General features: G+C 57.8%; 1 protein-coding gene across 1 annotated transcript in view; it reads right to left on the reverse strand.

Annotated features, from left to right (window-relative positions):
* The window catches only part of PLXND1 (plexin D1), a gene marked incomplete at its 5' end in the record, with an annotated part of 80525 nt that overhangs the window by 42939 nt on the left and 18488 nt on the right, over positions 1-19098 (reverse strand). The window contains 10 exons of the mRNA XM_042799885.1: positions 469-562; positions 1450-1539; positions 4383-4487; positions 8814-8916; positions 9759-9867; positions 11312-11486; positions 12705-12834; positions 13514-13614; positions 15472-15603; positions 18447-18623. Of these exons, the coding sequence (XP_042655819.1) occupies positions 469-562; positions 1450-1539; positions 4383-4487; positions 8814-8916; positions 9759-9867; positions 11312-11486; positions 12705-12834; positions 13514-13614; positions 15472-15603; positions 18447-18623 (1216 nt within the window). The remainder of the gene's footprint in view (positions 1-468; positions 563-1449; positions 1540-4382; positions 4488-8813; positions 8917-9758; positions 9868-11311; positions 11487-12704; positions 12835-13513; positions 13615-15471; positions 15604-18446; positions 18624-19098) is intronic.

Consider the following 19098-nt stretch of genomic DNA (forward strand, 5'->3'; position numbering starts at 1 on the left):
TAAAAAAAAAAAAACAACAACTCAATTTTCACAGTGTGCTGAACCTTGACGCCACATTCCTGTGAGAGCTCACGGCAGAGCCCTCCCCTGTCCCTTATCTCCTCCAGAAGGAATTCCTCCCTGGCCCAGGGGATGCTCCACACAGCTGTGGTGACCGAGAGCACCAGCACCCCCCGCCCCACGCACTGCTGGCAGGCGAGACCTCAGCCGCTGCCTGCGCTCAGGGACGGGGCTTGACCTTCCCCGGGTGTAAAGGGGGCGGCCGCGGGCGCCCGCCTGGCTTCTGGGCACACGCTCACAGGGGTGCCAGTCTGGGTAAATACATCTTTTGCAGACGCCTGAGAGAAAGAACCAAGCTGTGCCCAGCTGAGCCATGGTCTCTCTCCTGAACCCATAAACTTTGCCAGGATTTTAGAGTCATTCAAGCTGACCAGATGAGAGCAGAATAAAAATATTTTCAACCCAGACCTGTCATCATCTCAGGACTGTCGATAAATCTGTCTGGTCTGTCCTTCAGCTGAAGGTTCACTGGGAAGAGATGGCTTCTTTCTGATGTGTGGAGCTGCACACAAAAAAACACAAATCAACAAAAGCTTAGGAAATTTAGTAAAATACAAGGTTCCATACGCACACTACACAGATTAACATTCCTCATGCGGCTTCTCTGACCACTGCTCCGCAGTATAGGAGGGTCTCCTCTTTAGCAGAGAGAAAGAGAGGGAAGGCTGTTTTTTCTGTTTTAACCATTTTGCTGAGGTGCCGAGGAAGGGTCCCGGGGCACGGCACACACCGCAGCGAGTGCAGAGCCCTGCCTTGCTCCTGGCTGCAGTAGGAACAGGCAGGTAAAGTAACAGCCTGGCCAGTCTGCGCGCTGGCAGCCCCGGGCTGCCGTGCAGGGTTTTGGAGGTGACGTGATGGGAAAGTGCCCCTCTCCAGCTTCTACTCGCAGCGTTCCCATCAGTGGAAGCCCAAATGCTTCCTGCATTTCAGAGGTGCAGTTTGCCCTTCACCAACCACACGCCGCTCTTCGGTGAGCATCTGAGCATTTCCCCAGGCCAATTCCTAGTTCAGAATAAAAGCTACAGAAATAGCAACACTGAAGAGTGGCCAAATTTTTTGCCTGAACTGAACTCTTCCCGTTCAGAAAGGTAAACAGGCAGCTCCTTCCCAAAACCCAGCGGAGCAGGGGCTGGGGGACTGCAGATGCCCAGAGAGCAGACCACGCAGCGCCGGCTGCTCGTGGGCGCCCTTCCAGCATCACGCAAGGAGCCTCTTGCCGGAGGGGTGAACCCGGTTTGCTCTTTTTTTTAGCTGGAAGGGGAGGGAGGGAGGAGGGGAAACGGCGTCCTGGCTGCCGGGTGGGAGGTTGGGGGCAAGGCCCTCCCTGCCCTCGGCTCTGCCCCACGCCGCGGGGGAGCAGGGGCTGGCAGCCTCACCCCCCCGACTCACCAGCACGTGTAGGCACTCCACGGCGGAGGAGTTCACCCACCGGGCTTCAAACGTCCTGTCCGCCCCAAAATGGCACTCGAGAGCCGCCTCCTGGGAGAGGGAAGACAAGGGCAGAACGGCTGCAACAACGGCCTCGTGCAGTTCTGTCTCAGCGGCCAGCGCGGCAGGCACCGCGCGTCTGCCGCCGGCGCCCGAACCGCGTGCGAGTCCAACAGGAGCCCCGAGCGCGGTGCTGCCAAGGGGGCTGGGGTCCGCGCCTCATTAATCCTGCCCCGGCACACACCTACACAGAAAACTGCTGCAGGCTGAGCGCCACGCGTGGAGCCGAGTCCTGGCCCCTGCTGCCGCCCAGCGCGCTGCTGTCCCGCGTCACGAACAGGCGTGGGGCAGCCGCTCCTGGAGCCGGGGACACGCGGCACTCGCGGGCCGGGAGATGTGCCCGACCCACGGCTCTTGCAGGCCGGGAGATGTGCCCGACCCACAGCACTCACAGGCCGGGAGATGTGCCCGACCCACGGCTCTCGCTGACCGGGAGATGTGCCCGACCCACGGCACTCGCAGGCCAGGAGATGTGCCCGACCCACGGCACTCACAGGCCGGGAGATGTGCCCAACCCACGGCACTCGCTGACCGGGAGATGTGCCCGACCCACGGCACTCGCTGACCGGGAGATGTGCCCGACCCACGGCACTCGCTGACCGGGAGATGTGCCCGACCCACGGCACTCGCAGGCCGGGAGATGTGCCCGACCCACGGCACTCGCAGACCGGGAGATGTGCCCGACCCACGGCACTCGCAGGCCGGGAGATGTGCCCGACCCACGGCACTCACAGGCCGGGAGATGTGCCCGACCCACGGCACTCGCTGACCGGGAGATGTGCCCGACCCACGGCACTCGCTGACCGGGAGATGTGCCCGACCCACGGCACTCACAGACCGGGAGATGTGCCCGACCCACGGCACTCGCAGGCCGGGAGATGTGCCCGACCCACGGCACTCACAGGCCAGGAGATGTGCCCGACCCACGGCTCTCACAGGCGGGAGATGTGCCTGGTCAGGCTACACTCCTGTAACTCCCGCCAGTGGGGTACTGGGGTTCCTCTGGTCTGGGGGTGTTTAGAGCTTATGCTGCAGACAGAACCAACGTGGTCCCCAGCCACCTCACCCAAACCAGACCAAACCAGCCTGCGATCTGGGCTCAAAGCCACCTTTCTTCTCCTCCCAACAACTGCACAGAGCAAATCTCTAATTCAGATGAGGACCCAGCCGGGAGGATGTTCAAAGGCAGATTTTCTGTGCTATTTTCCTGATAACACGAGGATGATATCCTGCCCCGAGTTACTGCTGTGCCTGCATCCTGCAGGAAAAAAATCCTATCTCCAAGCAGGTTGATGCTCCACCACTACTGAGGTCTAACTACCCTTTGAAAACTGACAGATCTGATAAAAGACATGAAAGAAAGCACCAGACTCCTGGCAGGCAGCTGCTGGCTCAGTGAACACACACGCGCCCGTGGGGGAAACTGGAACCTCCTCCAGCGCACCGCTCGCGCCCAGGCAGCTTCTGCTCGCCCCTCGCCCACCGCCCGGGCAGCCCCTCCCCAGCAGCGAGGGTGTCGGGGCACGTGTCTGCAACGCTCCAAGCTCGGGCAACGCTCGCCAGCTCCTGCGGAGCGGGAAGGAGAAGGAATGCTGCCCGGTGCCCCAGGCAGCTTGTGATGGCGGCAGGAGGAAGCCGGGCTGGCAGAGCATCTCCAGCCGCCCCGGGAGCGGCGGTGCCTTGGCCCCTTTCCTGCTGACTTCATTTCCTACTGGGTTCCATGCGGTATTGCTTCCTCTTCAGCCACCTCCAGCATCCGCAGAGGAAGAAGAACTTCTCGCCCTTCTTTGCTGATTGTGGAGGGCACATCCTCCTCTACAGAGGCCGGAGCTGCGCAGGAAGCAGCAGCCCCAGGCGGGGCGAGCCCCTTTCTGCCCCTGCTCAAAGGGCAGGGGGTCGGGTGGAAGCGGTGCCCCTGCTGCCCCAGCACAGCAAGCCGGGCAGCTCCACCAGCGCTTCCAGCCTTCCCCTTTCCCTGCAGAAAGAGGAGCTGCCTGGCTGTCAGGCGTGCAGGCATCCTCCGCAGAGGCACGGTGAACCAGGCCCACGGGCCCCGCTGAAGACCTGACCCAAAATGACACAGCACGGATTTCTGCAAGTATCACAGCTTCAGCCAAGTATTTTCCCAGTGCCCAGCCTCCCTGCCCCAAATTCCTCTGGTTCTTCCTGGCATCACTCAACACATCTCCAAATGCACCATCTGATGTCCACTCTTGCTTTTCACCCTATTACAATTTGCATGCCAGAAAGTTTCACAGAAAGGCTTTTTTCACAAGAAAAAAGAGCTCTGCAGGGATGACCAGAAGTTAAGTTAAAACATATTTCCGTGCTGCGCTCCAAGCAGCGGCTTAGCCAGCACAGGGCTCTCTGCCCACAGCTCGAGGCTCTGTCCTTCGTTGCTGAGCGCGGGGCGGTGGGGCCTGGCTGGCACACGGTGCCGGGAGAGCAAATACCCACAGGGAAACCGGGAATTTTATTTCCCAAAAGATTTTGTTCTACTGACTGTTTTACAAGGGGTGCAAACCTCCTTTTTCGAGCACATGCAAAAAGCCCATCCCTAACTGCGGGCGATCCCTGGAGAATGCCTGGTCACAAACAGCATCTCCCTTTGGCTTTGCCACGCGACCTCGCTCGCCGTCGGCGTGGCTGCCTCCCACCAATGTCTTTGGCTAATACAGCGATGTCAGCTGTGCTCACACAAACTGGGACCAGCTCCACGACCTGCTCCCGGGGCAGAAACCAGCTTGTACTTAAAATCAGCCGACCTGGCCACCTTGCTGCACACCAGCCTAGGCTCACCTGAACCTTCCTGATCTCTATGGGAGCTCATTTACCTTAGAGAAAGTTGCGTTAGCCAGTGAGATGGTGATGTCCCGAGGTACTCCCGTGGGCATCGGGTCCAAAGAGGCAGGCACAATTCGTGGACAATCAATTTTCTTCTGTTAGGTACAAAGCAAACAAACGAAAAAAAAAAAAAAAAAGCAAAACAAACAAAAAAGCAAAGAGGTTAGCTAGGTGCATGCTGAGCATCCTCTGTGATGAGGTAAGAAGACACATCAGGGCCCTTGACAAGATTCATTTCACTACATCTGTAAAGTCAGATCATGCTGTAACCCCCCAAAAGTCAAATATCAAAGTGGCACCATGATGCACCGAGTGGTAATGCCACGTGGAGCCTTCCTCCCCCGAGGAAGGCTTTAAGCCCAGCCCAGCGTGGCACTGCTTTAACATCCGCCCTCGGCTAGCTGTGAGACATCGCAGCGCGGTGGCCGGGGCTCCCGGGGGGCTCGTCGCAGCCCGGCGAAGCGGGGGGCACAGCAGGAAACCCCTCGCTCCCGCCGGGCCCCTCCGCCAGCCCCGGGACATCGGCAGCTCCACTCTCACCCTCCCGGCAGCTCCCTCATTCCGTGCACTCAGACGTTGGAGGCCGGGGCCGGGGTGACACTAAGAGGAGGCACTGCAGCCTACAGCGGCAAACCCGCCGCTGCCACCCGCCTCCGGCCCGCGGGAAGCCCCTGTCTCCACATCACAGCGCGCATCCCTGCGAGCCCCTGCCGCGATTTCGCTTCCCGGCGGCCCCCCTCCTGCACAGGGTCGTTTCAGAAGCGTGCGGGGGGTCGTGTGTGCACGCGTGTGCGCGCCGGGGGAAGGCTATAATGAGCTACGGGGGCTTCAGCAAGGGGACTGCAGCAGTAGGGCAGCTGAAATGAAAGGCCTAAATGAAGCTGAAAAATGATTTTAAAAGGTCATCTGTCCCCCTACTTTTGTTCTCACTTTAAATTGATGGCTCAGATACTGGAGCTGACTCAGAATTCAAGTCCGCATGACAAGCCCATCCTGTTCTCTCTCGAGATGTAAATCACACTGCAAAACTACAGCAAAAATGAAGCCAGATTCTCCCTTGCCCCAGGGTATATCCTGATTAATGCCTTTGACAGTGGAGCCATTGGGGTAAAAGACAACAAAATATTTGGTCCATTATGCAGAACGATTTGCAGCAGGCAAGATTTCCTTCTCACTTGCATTAAAGGTTACCCCACTGTGACTGTGCTGATGCCAGTGCTGCTGCTGCTGCTCTGACGAGAGATAGAGCCTGCCAGCCGAGGAGCCCAGCGGGACACGTCCCTGGTGCCGGACACGCAGCGAGGACGAGGCTTCTCTCTTGCCTTCCCCAGACATAGAGAGGGGTCAGGGAACCATCTGGAAGTGCCTGTTTGACTGTGGAAAACACACTTCATTTCTATCAGGACACTCATCCTAACCAAGCACAGTTGGTGCCGCCTAAACAGGGAGATTAAATAACAGAGATGCACATGATAAGAGAAGTAAAACAACAAAGCAAAGCACTGGAGAGAGATTTCAGTCCCAAGCCTCTTCCAGGGGAATCAAAAGAGTTAAAATAAAACCAGCAGGGCTACAACTGAAAATTCATGCAAAAGCTCCTATGGCCTGGTGTGTCCTTGCATGTCACAGCAGCTGGCGTGGCTTGCTAGATAAATACACTTTAGAGGACTGATTAACTTGTCGTCTTGCAGCCCCTTCTCCCGCTGTTCATCAGCGGCTAGAAATAGAGCCTTCCAGCTGATTGTATCATTCACGTCTGGATCAGGGCAAAGGCTCTGAATGTTTAAAATGCTCCGGATGAAGCCAGTGTGATGTGATGCTGGCTTCCCGGCGGAGCAGTTTTCAGGTGCAGTCACGCCAGCAATGGTTTGTTTACTGAAAGCTCAGGCTGTAGGACGAGGCACCATGTTTCCAGGGCTACAGAGCACCTCGTCCTGCCGGCTGCTCGCTGGAATCAACGGGAAGAGCTAAGGAAGGCACAGAGATTAAACGGGAACGTGCCCAAAGCAGGTGCAGCATCCAACCCAACTGCACCGCTGGAGTAGGTCAGAGGCGAGAAAGCGAGGACAGGCAGGGATGTCCGTGAGGAAGGACGGGCAGGGTTGTCCGTATGGAAGGACAGGCAGGGAAGGACGGGCAGGGCTGTCCATATGGAAGGACGGGCAGGGCTGTCTGTGAGGAAGGACGGGCAGGGCTGTCCGTGAGGAAGGACGGGCAGGGCTGTCCGTGAGGAAGGACGGGCAGGGCTGTCCCTGCCAGGGGGGAACCCTGGCTCTCGCCGCCTGCTCGAGGTGATGGGAGCAGAGTGGGAAGACTGGGTGCAGCTCCCCCCAGCGTGTCGGCGAGGCTTCGAGACCCATGTCCACCACCCCAACTTCCTCCCTTCGGGCCGAGGAGCAGCTATGCCCTGCGACGGCACGCAAGCACCCTGTGCCACGCTGTCTCCCACAGCGACTCCAGCGCCGTGGGATCTGTCACTGACCGACAGCCGCAGCCTCGGGTTTGGCTTTACGAGGGATCCTTTGGGTCGAGAGGCTCCACGCGAGAAGCCCTGTGCCCTTCCACCAGCAGCATGGGCACTGTCACAGGGTTTTACCCCCACAGCATGGTTTTGTGGCTTGTCCCCCCTCCAGGAGCCCCACACAGGGGAGGGGACAGGGCCAGGCTCTGCCTTGTGGGGCAGGGAACAAGGGGGCATCTGGGCTCGGCAAGATCCAGTTCTCAAATCCCCCCCAGCATCTCCCCAGATGCAGTTTGGGAGGGACACTTGGCCTGAGCCAGGAAAACACCCTGATCCCGGCTCCGCTGCGTAACTACTCTCCCTCTGCCTTTCAGGAAGCACCTACACCTAAGTCAAAGGACACAAATTATCTCAGGCAATTTTGGCGTCTGCCAGCCAGGTTGCAGGCTACGCGGCACTTTGCCAAGGAAAAAGTCAATCCAATAAGGCAGGACCTTCTTCAGAATTCCTCTCGCAGCCCAAGCTCTTCCTTGAGATTTAACGAGAAACCCAGCGCATCCCAGCTGCGACTAACAGCACTGACGGAGGAGTGACCCGCAGCGGTCCCCGGCCGTCCCCACGGCTCTGACCCCAGCCGGTGCTGCCAGGGGGGCTGCCGGCCCAGGCACAGGGCAGACCCCCCCTTGGCGCGGGTCCCCCCGGGAGCAGCCAGCAGTGACGGTGTTCAAGTGACCAGCACCCATCCAGACAGCAAGGGGAAACGCCAGCCGACCTTCTGAAGTGGGGAAAGCGGAGGCGCCTCCTCGGACGGGACGGCCCGGTGCGAGCAGCCCAGCTGGCACTGGGGGGCACTGGGTGGCACTGGGGGGCACTGGGGGACACTGGGGGGCACTGCCGACCCGTGGGCCAGCGCTGCCAGGACCTGTCACCCAGCTGCCACCCCGCGGGGACGGGGAGCGATCCCCCGGGTCTCACACCAGACACGGTCACTTGGCCCCATCTCCATCCCCATCCCCTGCGCCTGCAGCCGCCCTCCTCCTCCTCCTCCTCCTCCTCCTCCTCCTCCTCCTCCTCCTCCCCGGAGGGGAGCGGGTGGCAGGGCCAGTCCCGGGGCCAGCTGGCGGTGGGATGGCTGCCACGGGGCCAAACTCCTGCCAGTGACCAGCGTGGGGAAGGCTGCAAGCGCGGAGATGAGAGCAGAGCACCACTGCTAACGGGGTATTCAACTCACAGTGTAAAAGCTTGGCTCGGATCTGCAGCAGATTGATTGCTAAAAGGCCAATTTTATTTAAATTAACTACAATTTAAATTTCAGAAGCAGGAACACACTGAGCCTCTGGGTTATTAAAGCTATAATTTGGAAAGGGGCGATTTTCTCCTTTAGACAAGCACTGCCAGTGGTGCTCCAGCAAATTATTAACATACTGCAACAGCCTAGTCAAAGCTAAATGAATTGTAAAGTATTGCTGCGTTTCTTGCATTACGCAAAGCCAGGTGTCCCAGGGTGAGAAGCAGTGGCATTGCTCCAGCCATGAGAGGTGATGGAGAGCCAAGGGACGGTGCCCTGAGGGCACTGGGACAGCCGGGGGGGCTTCAGCCAGGCTGCCAGCCACCTCAGACACACACGTGGCTCCGGGCACGGCACGGCCCCGCACGGCACGGCCCCCTCTGGGGCGCCAGCAGAGGAAGGTGCCCCAGCTCCTTCCACGGCTCCGAGCCACGGCCAGCAAGTGCCAGCCACGGATGGAGGGGGTCCGGAGCCTCGGCTCCCCCCGCGCCGAGCCCTCGGAGGCGGGACACGTACCACGGCATCGCCGGCTGCGGGGGCTCCCCGGGGCCACCAGCCAGGGCAGCAATGCCCAACCATCTGCCGCCGTCCCCGCGAGAAGGGGGAGAACAGCAGCGGCGGCACCGCGGCCGGGGAAGGTCTCCCCGAGGAGCAGAGTGCGACGGGCCTTACCCTCATCTGCAGCGCGTCGTGGCACTGGGAGTGGTTGGAGACGCAGGCGTAGGCGGAGGGGCACCAGTGGCACTTCCACCTGGCCGAGAGGCAGCTGGTGCATCTGCAACGGCAAAGGCACGGGGGGGGAAGCAGATTTCAGGCTGCTCAGGGGAGCCAGACCTCAGCCCTGCCATCGATCCTCACACACCGTGTCCAGACTTTAACGGTGCCCAGGACAGCCCGTAGCAGGCGCTGGGGTCTCCTCTCCTCCTCTCCCGGGGGGCACGAGCAGAGCCGTCACCCCCGGGGCCACTCCAAGGTGTCACTGCCTGGCCCCAGGCCACAGCAGACCAGGAGCCACCCTCTCCTGCTTAGTGAAAAACACTCTTTTCCCCCAAATCTGTGTCTCCCCAGTGAGCCAGGCGCACTCGTGGCTCTCCCCCCACCGTTCGCGCAGGGCGCGGGAGCGCAGCAGGCAGGACGGTCCCTGGAGTGGGGGTCGCTGTGCTCCTGAAAGGTGGGTGAGTTTCTGCGGGTGGCACCAGCCCCCTCCCCTCCAGCCCACCGTGCTGATGAGGGGCACAGCTGCTCCCACCCAGGGCAGGGGGAACGTGTCCCCCCGCCCCTCACCAGCCCACCCCCCCCCCGGGCATCTCTGGGGAGGACGGCTCCGCTGCCGAAGGGTTAACAGAATAAGCTTTATATAAAAATATTATTCACATTTAAAAAAAAAAAAACCAAACCCAACATGTCCAGATGGCTCGAGATGCCGCGAGGACCCTCCTTTGTAAATCCCTGGCAGCGCAGCCCCTACCCTCCTGCCAAATCCTGCCCAGGCCCCCCGGGAGGCTGCGCCCCCCCCCCAGCCCCCCGCGGGGGGACCCTCGCCCGGCTGCGGGCGCAACCCCCCCGCCTTCACACCGCCCCATCTGCCACCGTGGCCCTGCCGCCCGCCTCACTCACGCTCTCTTCGGGTAAATGTTTCCAGTTCTTTTGCAATCGTAGATGGTGAAATTGGCCCGGATAATGTTTTTGCTGTTGACCCGGAGAGCGGTTTCGACGACCACGTGGTCTGAGAGAATCAAGCCAAAGAATATTGGGTTGCAAGAGCCTCTTGCTTGCGCTCACGCTCAGAAGACAAGACAGACCCTTGGGAAAACAAGGGCTAAATCTGATTTGTTTTCTCCAGGGCTTCCTCCAAGCTGCATTTCAGAGCTTGGACCATTCATCTTTTGCCCTCTGACTTTCAGCTCTTCCCTCTTAAATCAACGTTTTACATCACCCTCACCAGAAAAGAACATTGCGACTTTCAGCAGAAAATTCCAGCATGTTGTGCAAGTGTTAATTAGCAGAGTTAATTATTGTCTTCGCTTACAGTTGGTGCTAAATGATATTTAAAAAAAAAATGTGGTAATTAAAACATGTTAGTTATCATGTTTTAAAACCCCGCTCACTTTCCCCATGACAACAAACCCACAGAGAAGAGTGGAAATCCCTTTTTTGGCTACTTAACTCACTATACTAACTCCCCCTCCCCCCAAAATTGCTTAATTTTTTTTTTTTTTTTTCTTTGCAATTTTGCCATATAAGCACCAGGGACAAGAGACAATGCCTCTTTCAGAATATGTACAATAAATCAGCGCATTGGATTCCAGAAATTCATTTGGACATTGCTGTAACCAACAATACAGAACAGTTAATGATCTCCCATTCTTTGGATAGCCAGGGAGAAAAACAATGCAGCTTTATAAACTTGCCTATGAAAAGTGGGATTTTCAAAAGGACTGGCTAATTCTTCCCCTACTGAAGTCAGCCATCTTCAATAGAGCATTCACTCCAGGCTTGAAAGATGAAAATTTAACAAGCGCTCGAGTCTGGAATGAAGCGCTGAACTTCTCAGAAGGAGCTATAAAACGGGGCTGTCTCCATCGCTACGTGGCCGGTACCGGGCCCGGTAGCTCGGCCGACTTGAACCAGATCTGCAGGGGCGGTGCCATCCGAAAACGGGGGGCACCAGAACACCCCGGGCTGGCTTTTGATGCATAAACGGGATTAAGGGTTTCTGAGCTGCCTTTAGGTACGCACTTGCTCTTCTTCCAGAACTTCTCCTGAAAGGTAGCGCATGTTCGGGAGGGAAATTAAACAAAAGTAATTGAAAATATCAATATAAGAAGCAGCATTATTTCCCCAGCGCTAAAACATTTTTGTTCTAGTGCTTACTAAATCTAAAGCAGAACCTCTAAGCCGATAAAACTTAACAAAATAAGTACATGAACTGGCTTTTAAAGTTTGACGTTTAAAATGAAAATTGATAAGATTGAAATGCTGTCAATTCATGTTAAGATGGTAGAACTCCTACTCTTTAATATGCCTCATAAACCAGAAGCAGCCTGGGTCTTTTTTTTTTCCCCTGCATGCATTACCTGCACATACAACAGGAAAAAGAAAAAAAGGCTATGAAAAATTACGTCCACAAAAGTGGTTAGAATGAATAGAGCTTGTTTTCTTCCACCTACCTTGGTCATCTGGAAACGCTGGATATTTCTCACGTGGAAGTAAACTGCAATAAATAAATTGGTTTACATAATCTCCAGCAACTCTGGCTACCGTGCGGATATTATTTCCATAGTCACATGAAATATTTGTTCCATTCAGGTTTGGGATAGTCCCATTTATCTGTATTATCAGGGCCTATATCGGACAAAAAAATAAATCAGTTATTGTCACAGAAAATTACATTTAGAATTCGTCAATGTTTTACAAGCTTTTCGTAGGCTAGCGACTCCAAAACAAGCCCCCGGGTAGCTGTTTCCTTTCATTTTATACACTGTGAACTCCGAAAGCCATCCGTGCACCAAACAGCAGCGCGAGCTCTGTCACCACCAGCTCCAAGGAGCGGAGCTGGCACGGGACCCCCGCCCGGGACCCCCGCCCAGGACCCCCGCCTGGGACCCCCGGGAGAGCACGGCCGGGCGCAGGACGCCGAGGCACAGAACAAAATTAGGTGCAGGTTCCGAGTGCTGGGCGGCCCGGCCGGCCCCAGCCCGGACCAGGTGCCGGTGCCGGGGTGCCGGGCGGCGCTGGGAGGGCTGCGGGCACCGTCCTCCCGTGGGAGCTGCCTCTTTCTGCCGTCAGCCTCCGACGGGGGGGCCGGGGGGCTCTGCAGAACGGGAGCGCTGTCGGGGAGCGCGGCTCAGGAAAAGGCGCAGCCCGCCTGCGCGGCTGGCCCCCCCGCCGTCAGCGGGGTGCCTCCCCGGGGACCCCGGCCCCCCGCTCCTGCAGAGGGGCAGCGGGGGGCCCGGCCGGTGCGCGGGTGCCCCCGGAGCCGTCCCCAAAGCTGGGGTCGGGGCTCTGCCACTGGCTGCTCGCAGGCCGCTGCCCCCGCCGGGGCTGGGCGAGCACCTCGGCACAGCGGGATTTCTGCCGTCGGGAGAGGGCTTGTCTTTAAACAGAAAATATTTTGATGACGACATTTAAAATATCATGAAGACGCTGTTGAAAACCAGCAGCAATACAAAACCAGAAAAAAAAGAGCCGAGGTAGCTGTCTGCAGCTGACCCGGTGTGTTTTGCAGTTCTGCGGATCTGCGCGGCGCAGCGGCTCTCGCGGCGCCGCTGGCTGCGGGCTCGGGCGCCGGGGGGTCGGGACGGCACCTCCAGGCGCCCTGCGGAACCCCCGGCCCGGCTCGGCAGCACGCCCAGGGCTCGGCAGCACGCCCAGGGCTCGGCAGCACGCACAGGGCTCGGCAGCACGCACAGGGCTCGGCAGCACGCCCAGGACTCGGCATCCCCCGGCCCACAGCCGCGCTGCGCGAGGGAGGACCCGCCGCTACGCTACCGGGGCATGGATCTTTATCAGCCCTGAGAGGGGCAACGGCTCCACGGGACGCTGCGTTCACGTCAAACGCACCGCGTTCTCCTTGTCAATATTAATCTCGGGCTCCAAGATGGTCATGGACGGGCACTGCTGCACTCCTTCACTGGCACTCGCCCAGAAGTTGGCCCCTGTGAAGTTCGTGCACTCGTGCTGCAGAGAACACCTGCCACGAACACGGGAACAATTTGTGGTTGGTTATTTTTAAAACAGGTGACACAAAAATGTTGACTTCCTTGCGAGGGAGATCCTGAGAAAATCCTGTGCCTACATCTTTTTCCTCCATCCATACAGCTAAGACTAAAGCTTTGCTGCTATATTTGAAGTGTCCGGTTGCCACGATAAGAGCCTGTACTCCCACCAGCATCAACAGAGCATCAGGATTCCGGGTGAGCGAGAGCAGGCCAGGCTGCACCCAGGACTAGAGAGGAGAAGGCGACATTTCGTCCAACTTCTTCAATTTCTAAACGGGGAGTCTAATTTTGTAAATCCCTTTTTGAGTGTTGATTGTCTTCTGCTCCCTAACGACAATCGCAAGGGCAAAAGCCGGCCTTTAACAGGGTGTTGGCTCTCTCAGTCCCATGGTTGGATGCCTGCAAGATATTCTTTGCAGGGGCAGCTGACTGCAGCATAACAATGCAGCCACAGTCAAATCCTGGCTCTGAAGATCATCCCACCCGTTTGAGACCAGATGCAATTGTTTTTAAAAGCATGTCTTTCGTAAGGAATGGACAAAGACTAATGGTAGTGTGACCGTGTGGAAATGTAACAGGCACCAGAAATCCCTGCCCCGGCTTGAGGGACAAAGGACACGCCAAAGCGCCCCGGGACACAGCCAGCCCTACCTGGTCTCCATCGTGCACCACCCGCAGTAGGCATCAGCGGCGGCCAGGCACTCCGTGCACGTCGAGTACTGGTCGCAGGCAGCCACCTTCACCCGCGTCATCTGCACGACAACAGCACACCAGCTGCCAAACCCTTTGCACCACCGCAGAACCGCTCGGCCCGACCGGGGTGCGCTGCTGTGGCCACACACATGGGTCCCACCGAGGCGCCAGCGCCTCGGGCTGCTCTCCCTGCCCGCCTGCACCAAGCCTGGCAGGACGGACAGCGAGGGGCAGACCCTGGCACCGTCGCCCCTGCCCCGCACCCCTGCGAGGTGGGTGCCCTGCGTACGACCAGCCCGCACGGGCACAGCACCCGCAGCTGCCCGCCGCCCCCCCCGGCGCCCCCCGCAGAGCCCGTCCCAGCCCCAGGGGTGCGTGGCGGGGGGGCGAGGGAGCCCCAGGCACGGGGCGAGGGTGCCCCAGGCACGGGGCGAGGGTGCCCCAGGCACGGGGCGAGGGTGCCCCAGGCACGGGGCTCGCCGCTGCCGCAGCCGCCCAGCAGCATGAGCCGAGCCGAGCCGCTCCTCGGCCCCCGGCCCCCGGCAATAGATGCGCGGTGGTCAGGCTACGGACAGCAACACGACGGAGGTGGCTTCACAGCTTGTCCCTCCCCGTGAAAAGCTCTCGCTCAGACCCGCAGAAAGCTCCTTCCTAGACAGAGCCACACGCTCTCTGGCCGTTTACAACATGACCAGAAAGCAACACCACTCTGGAAACCTGAATCGCTACAGAAATCACAGTACCTCTGGTGACTTGCTCGTCAGGTGCAGTTGGAGGGAAAGCATGTGCCCGTTTCTGCTTTTTCCCCCCCCCGATTTCTAAACATTTGGGAAGGAAAACCGAGCCGTTTGGTGCAGCAAGGACTGACAACGTGAGGTGCTGGGAGCCCTGAGCTCTCACCAGGCGAGCGCACCTCGGACCGTGGGCTCCTTGGCCTGACCCTCGCTTCACCCCCAGCTCTTCACTGCTCCCCAGCCCTGCAGTGCTCAGCACCCCCCACCCCAACCCTGCCGAGCTCCTGGGGGGCTTCCCAGGATGCTAGTTCCACCAGGGAAACATTAACTCATCTGGTTTAACGGAAAAGAAACAGACAGAGGGAGAAGCATCCCAAGCGCTGCCCTGGGTGTTTGGTCAAGCCTGGCCGAGGTGCACAGCCCAGCCGGGGAGCCGAGCCGAGACACTCGGAACCATCAGCTGAAGAGCCGCCCCGAGAGGGTTCTGTGAAATGATAATGACCAATCTGCAGGGAATTAGGGCTTGGAAAATATAAACGCAATGTACAACATTTGTGGTCGTGCATCTGTTTTGACAGATTAAAACGTAATTCAGGACCAACCACCAGCGCCTGGAGCGTTCAGCTCTTGTCTCCATCCTTTGCTCCCTTGATGGAGACAAGACCGTTTCTACCTGCTGCAGCATTCCCAGTCTCGGCAGAGACCCCTCTTCCCTCCAGCCCTCCTGCCGGCCAGGCTGAGCAGAGACCTCCCCCGAGCATCATTTCTGACAGGCAGACTTTTGCTCTGTTGGATTTCCTAAAAGCCTCCTTAAAGACTGTACCATAATTTGTGGGTTTCTACAAAGGAACAACCTCTGTTTATTCCTGCACTCCCGTAAGTGGGATCCATTTCAGCACCTTTCTTTTTCCCTGGCCACCACAAGGATGAGAAAGCCTGACAAGCAGGTCTGCTCGGTGTGACCCCCACCCTGAGCAGAAGAAGGGACGGGCACACGCACCCCCACCCCCCACCCACCCCAAAAGCCCTTTGACACCCCCGCCAAAGCTCTGAACTTCTTGGCTCTGCCCATTAATTTAAAAACCAATTTTACTGTTCCTTCCTGCTCCCAGCTTAGTGCTGAGCGCTGTATCAGGTGCATGATGCTCGGAGGCCTATTTTGCAGAGGACCGAAGATCTCACCTGATAGGAGGTCATCAGATAGAGGTAGGTGGAATCAGAAGGGTCAAACTGCATGATGGGGTGCACGGGCTCTCCGTAAGCCACCGAAATGGATCTCCTGCTAATGACCTTCATGGTACTGTCCAGATTAATCTGTAGTGAGAAGAAGCCACTCACTGAGACTATTTTTCAGTCACTATGGGGAGAAGATTATTTTTCCTCGGTTACAAACAAGAATCAAAGTGGCACCTAATGGTGTTCCACATTCTGCAGTGCTGTGACTCTCTACACACTCTGCAGGCTGCACACGCAGAGCTTTGCTGAAAAGCCAGCTCTGTGCCACAGCAGTCCAGAAAGCCCAGGCCGCGGCCAGGAGCCCTGCTTGGTGATGAACGACCCGCACAGCCCTTGGTCCCTCTGCTTGAGAGCCTGCCCAGAAAACTTCTAGTCTGAGGCTCTACCCGCTGCATGGCTCGACTGCAGGGCTGCTTCCAGCGGGCCACAGCAGCGTTACTCTCGCTTTACCCTCATGCAAGTGGCACCAGCCTTCAGCCTTCATCGCATACGTATGGGCATTTCTGTTACAAAGAACATCACATTTCCAAACCTTAATGAAAAACAGTGAAAAGCAGCAACAGGGCTGTACAACACGGCGTCCCCTGCTCCCTGCACGTTTGAAAAATACATGTTGTTATTCCTGGCCGAAAGAAGCTTTTATCCCTGCTAACTCCAGAAGACCATGGCAGCTGCCGCAAGAGATCCGAATCCTACCTTGCCTCATGAATCACCAGCTGAAGTGCTGGCAGTGATGGAAGAGGCTGCAAAGCATCAGCCTGCCTTTCGGATCTCAGAATGTCTTGGCATTTGACTTGAAAACTCAGCAAATTAAATGTGGCATTGCTGAGAGGAAATAACAATAGGGCTACACGATTCTGCGTGACAGTCACTTTTCAGCTTAAAACAGAAAGGGAGTGAGGAAAATTCCTACCTCCTCACTAGCAAGGGAAGGCAAGAACTGTTAAGGACTAAGCGTGCCTCTGCTCTCTAAAGTCTGGATTAATTAATTAACACAGGATTAATTAATTCTTACACTAGCGCAGCACCGGCATGTCCTAGTCAGACAGCACAAGCTCAAGGCAGAGGGCTTCCCTCTGCTAAGAGCCATATGCAAGCGCTGCAAGCTGCTGAGCAGAAAAGCAAGGAAACTATCATTATCCCCATTTTAAAAACTGGCTATCCAGAAGCTAAATAATTTGCCTGGCCTCACCCAGGATGTCCATGAACCAAGTCCCGATGCCCTCCGCTTTAGCTTCGTCACCATGCTCTCTCCCTTCTTGCTGAGATTTGCTCTACATTTCCAGGTGCCTGTCCCTAGGACCCTCGTTCACCCTACGCTTCCACTGTGCAGGTGCCTCCCCTGGAGCCCCTGAGCCGCTGGCCCCCGGGCAGAGCCACCGCAGCCGTGCCAGGACCACCAGTCCCGTGGCGGGAGCAGGGCCGGGGCGTGCTGGGGGACAGGGGCTGCACTGGCGCTGGCGGGAGCAGGGTGGGCTGCAGCTCTGGGTAACCCCACCACAGCACCTTGTCTACAGACGTCCAGACCTGGACACGGCGGGGGGACTCGCCGGAACAGGCACCCTTCCCACCCCTGTCTCCTGCGAGGGCACTGCACCCTGGCACACCTTGCCCTGGCCACCACTTCCCAAGTGCTGTTTTTCCTCTAATCACTGCTGGTCGTGGCACCGACAATGGCCCTCACGAAATGCCCATCTGCAGCCTATCTGATTAATTCCCCATACATACCCCTGGCAGCCATAATTGCTGCTGGCAGGAGCTGGTCGAGCACTATTTCTGCCCCTTTGCTGTCTTTTCTCAGGCAGCAAATCTGAATGATAACTCACGCAAAGTATCTTGTATCCCGTGCCAAATAACAAGGAGCCCCGAAGGTAAAAGGGCTTCTGGTTATGCAGCTGTGTTGTAGAATTAGATTAGAGCTATCTGAGCAAATTATCCCAGCAAAGGGTAGCCAGGAGCCTCTCCCTAATGGAGGTGCAGCAGATAAGGCTGCTTTCTCAGAGATGATAATGGCAGCAGAGCTGTGAATACTGTGTGAACAGGGGCTGCGCCGCGTGTGGCATGTGCCTCTGCACCTGCCCGGGGTGCCAGCTTCCTCCCACCCCGTGAATTACCTGCCCCTGCGGGCAAAAATCAAAGCCCTGAGTTTCTTTGTGGTCGTTCCCACATTTCTGCCAGGAGCACCTGGAGGCAAGGGAAGAGATTGGATCAGTTCTCTTCTCTCCAAGCATTTTGACCCAATATTCCACGTTATGCACCACTCATCCCAGAGAGACATAGCCGTGCCTCTGCCTCAGGGCTTTCTTCCCCCTCTCCTCTAAGGACTTTTGATGCTGAGTACACCAAACTGTTGTGGCTGGCTGGAATCAAAACCTTCTTTGGCAAACTTCAAGTGCTGAAGTTACTGAAACCTTGGCCTTGCATCTTGGCTCTGGCGCTGGGGTACTGCATTGCCCTACACTGCCTTTGGCAAGTTATTTAAAACAGATACTCCATCAGATGCATGGATTCACACCTGCTTTGGACTCGGCTGTGATGAAGCATCTCTCAGCGATTCCCCTGTCTACATGGAGCCTTCAAACGCCATCAGCTCAGAGGGGGGATTTACTGGAAGAGCTGTTAATAATTAAATGCTGCACAATAACATTTCCAGCATAGGGTTCATCAAGAACATTCTGCTCGCATGGCAGCCTTGAACAGTAATTAACGGCCGCCAGTCACCAGGCAGCATATATCACTGTACAGATTACGGCAGCATCTAATTACTTCTTCATCGCCCAACGAAAGCAGGAGCTCAGACAAACTCGACAACAGACGTTGTCCTCTGTGCAAAGCAGGGGTGCTGGAAGGGAAGCCCCGCCGCCCTCCCCGTCCCCCCAGCCCCGCCGCCCCCCGCGTTGGTGCTGCCGGGCCCCACTTGCCTTCAGGAGTCCCCCGCTGGCCGTGCCCAGGAACACGACGGTGTAGTTGTTGACGCTGGCCACCGCCACGGCGGTCAGCCCGCTGTAGGTGAACACGGGGCTGGCTGTGACGGGGTTGACGATGGCCAGCGGGTGCTGGAGGTGCGCTGCTCCACAGTCCAGCTGCTCCGGCTGCAGCTGCGGAGAGACACGCGCGTCAGCCGGCCGCGGCGGTCGCCCGCCGGTGCCCCCGCCGTCACCAGGGCTCGGCCTGGGGAGAGCGCCGCGCTACCGCGCCGTGGGCTAGGAAAGGGTAACTGGTTCATATGGTAGCGAAGAGCTGCCGTACAGCCTCCTTTGTGCTTGCCAGACCAGCCCTCCGACCGGGCTTTGCTGGAGCCGAGCTGCCGGAGGGGCTCTGCCCTCGCCGGCACTGCGGGCAGGATCGCGGCCGGAGCTACCCAGGTGCCGGGCGCCCCGGGAGGGCATCCTCCAGCCAACGGCCCGTCTCCTGCAGCAGCACCCTCCCCTCCACGCAGAAGCCTCCCTGCCCCCTCTCCCACCCAAGCAGCGAGAGGTCTCTTCCCCGGGGAACCCCTCGCCAGCGGGGTCTGCGCCCCAGGGGAGGTTTCTCGACCCGCTGAAGACGAGCCGGCCCCAGTGACCACCGGGC

The sequence above is a fragment of the Tyto alba genome, unplaced genomic scaffold (genome assembly GCF_018691265.1).
Source record: "Tyto alba isolate M040663 unplaced genomic scaffold, T.alba_DEE_v4.0 Super-Scaffold_3, whole genome shotgun sequence".
NCBI classification, from domain to species: domain Eukaryota; kingdom Metazoa; phylum Chordata; class Aves; order Strigiformes; family Tytonidae; genus Tyto; species Tyto alba.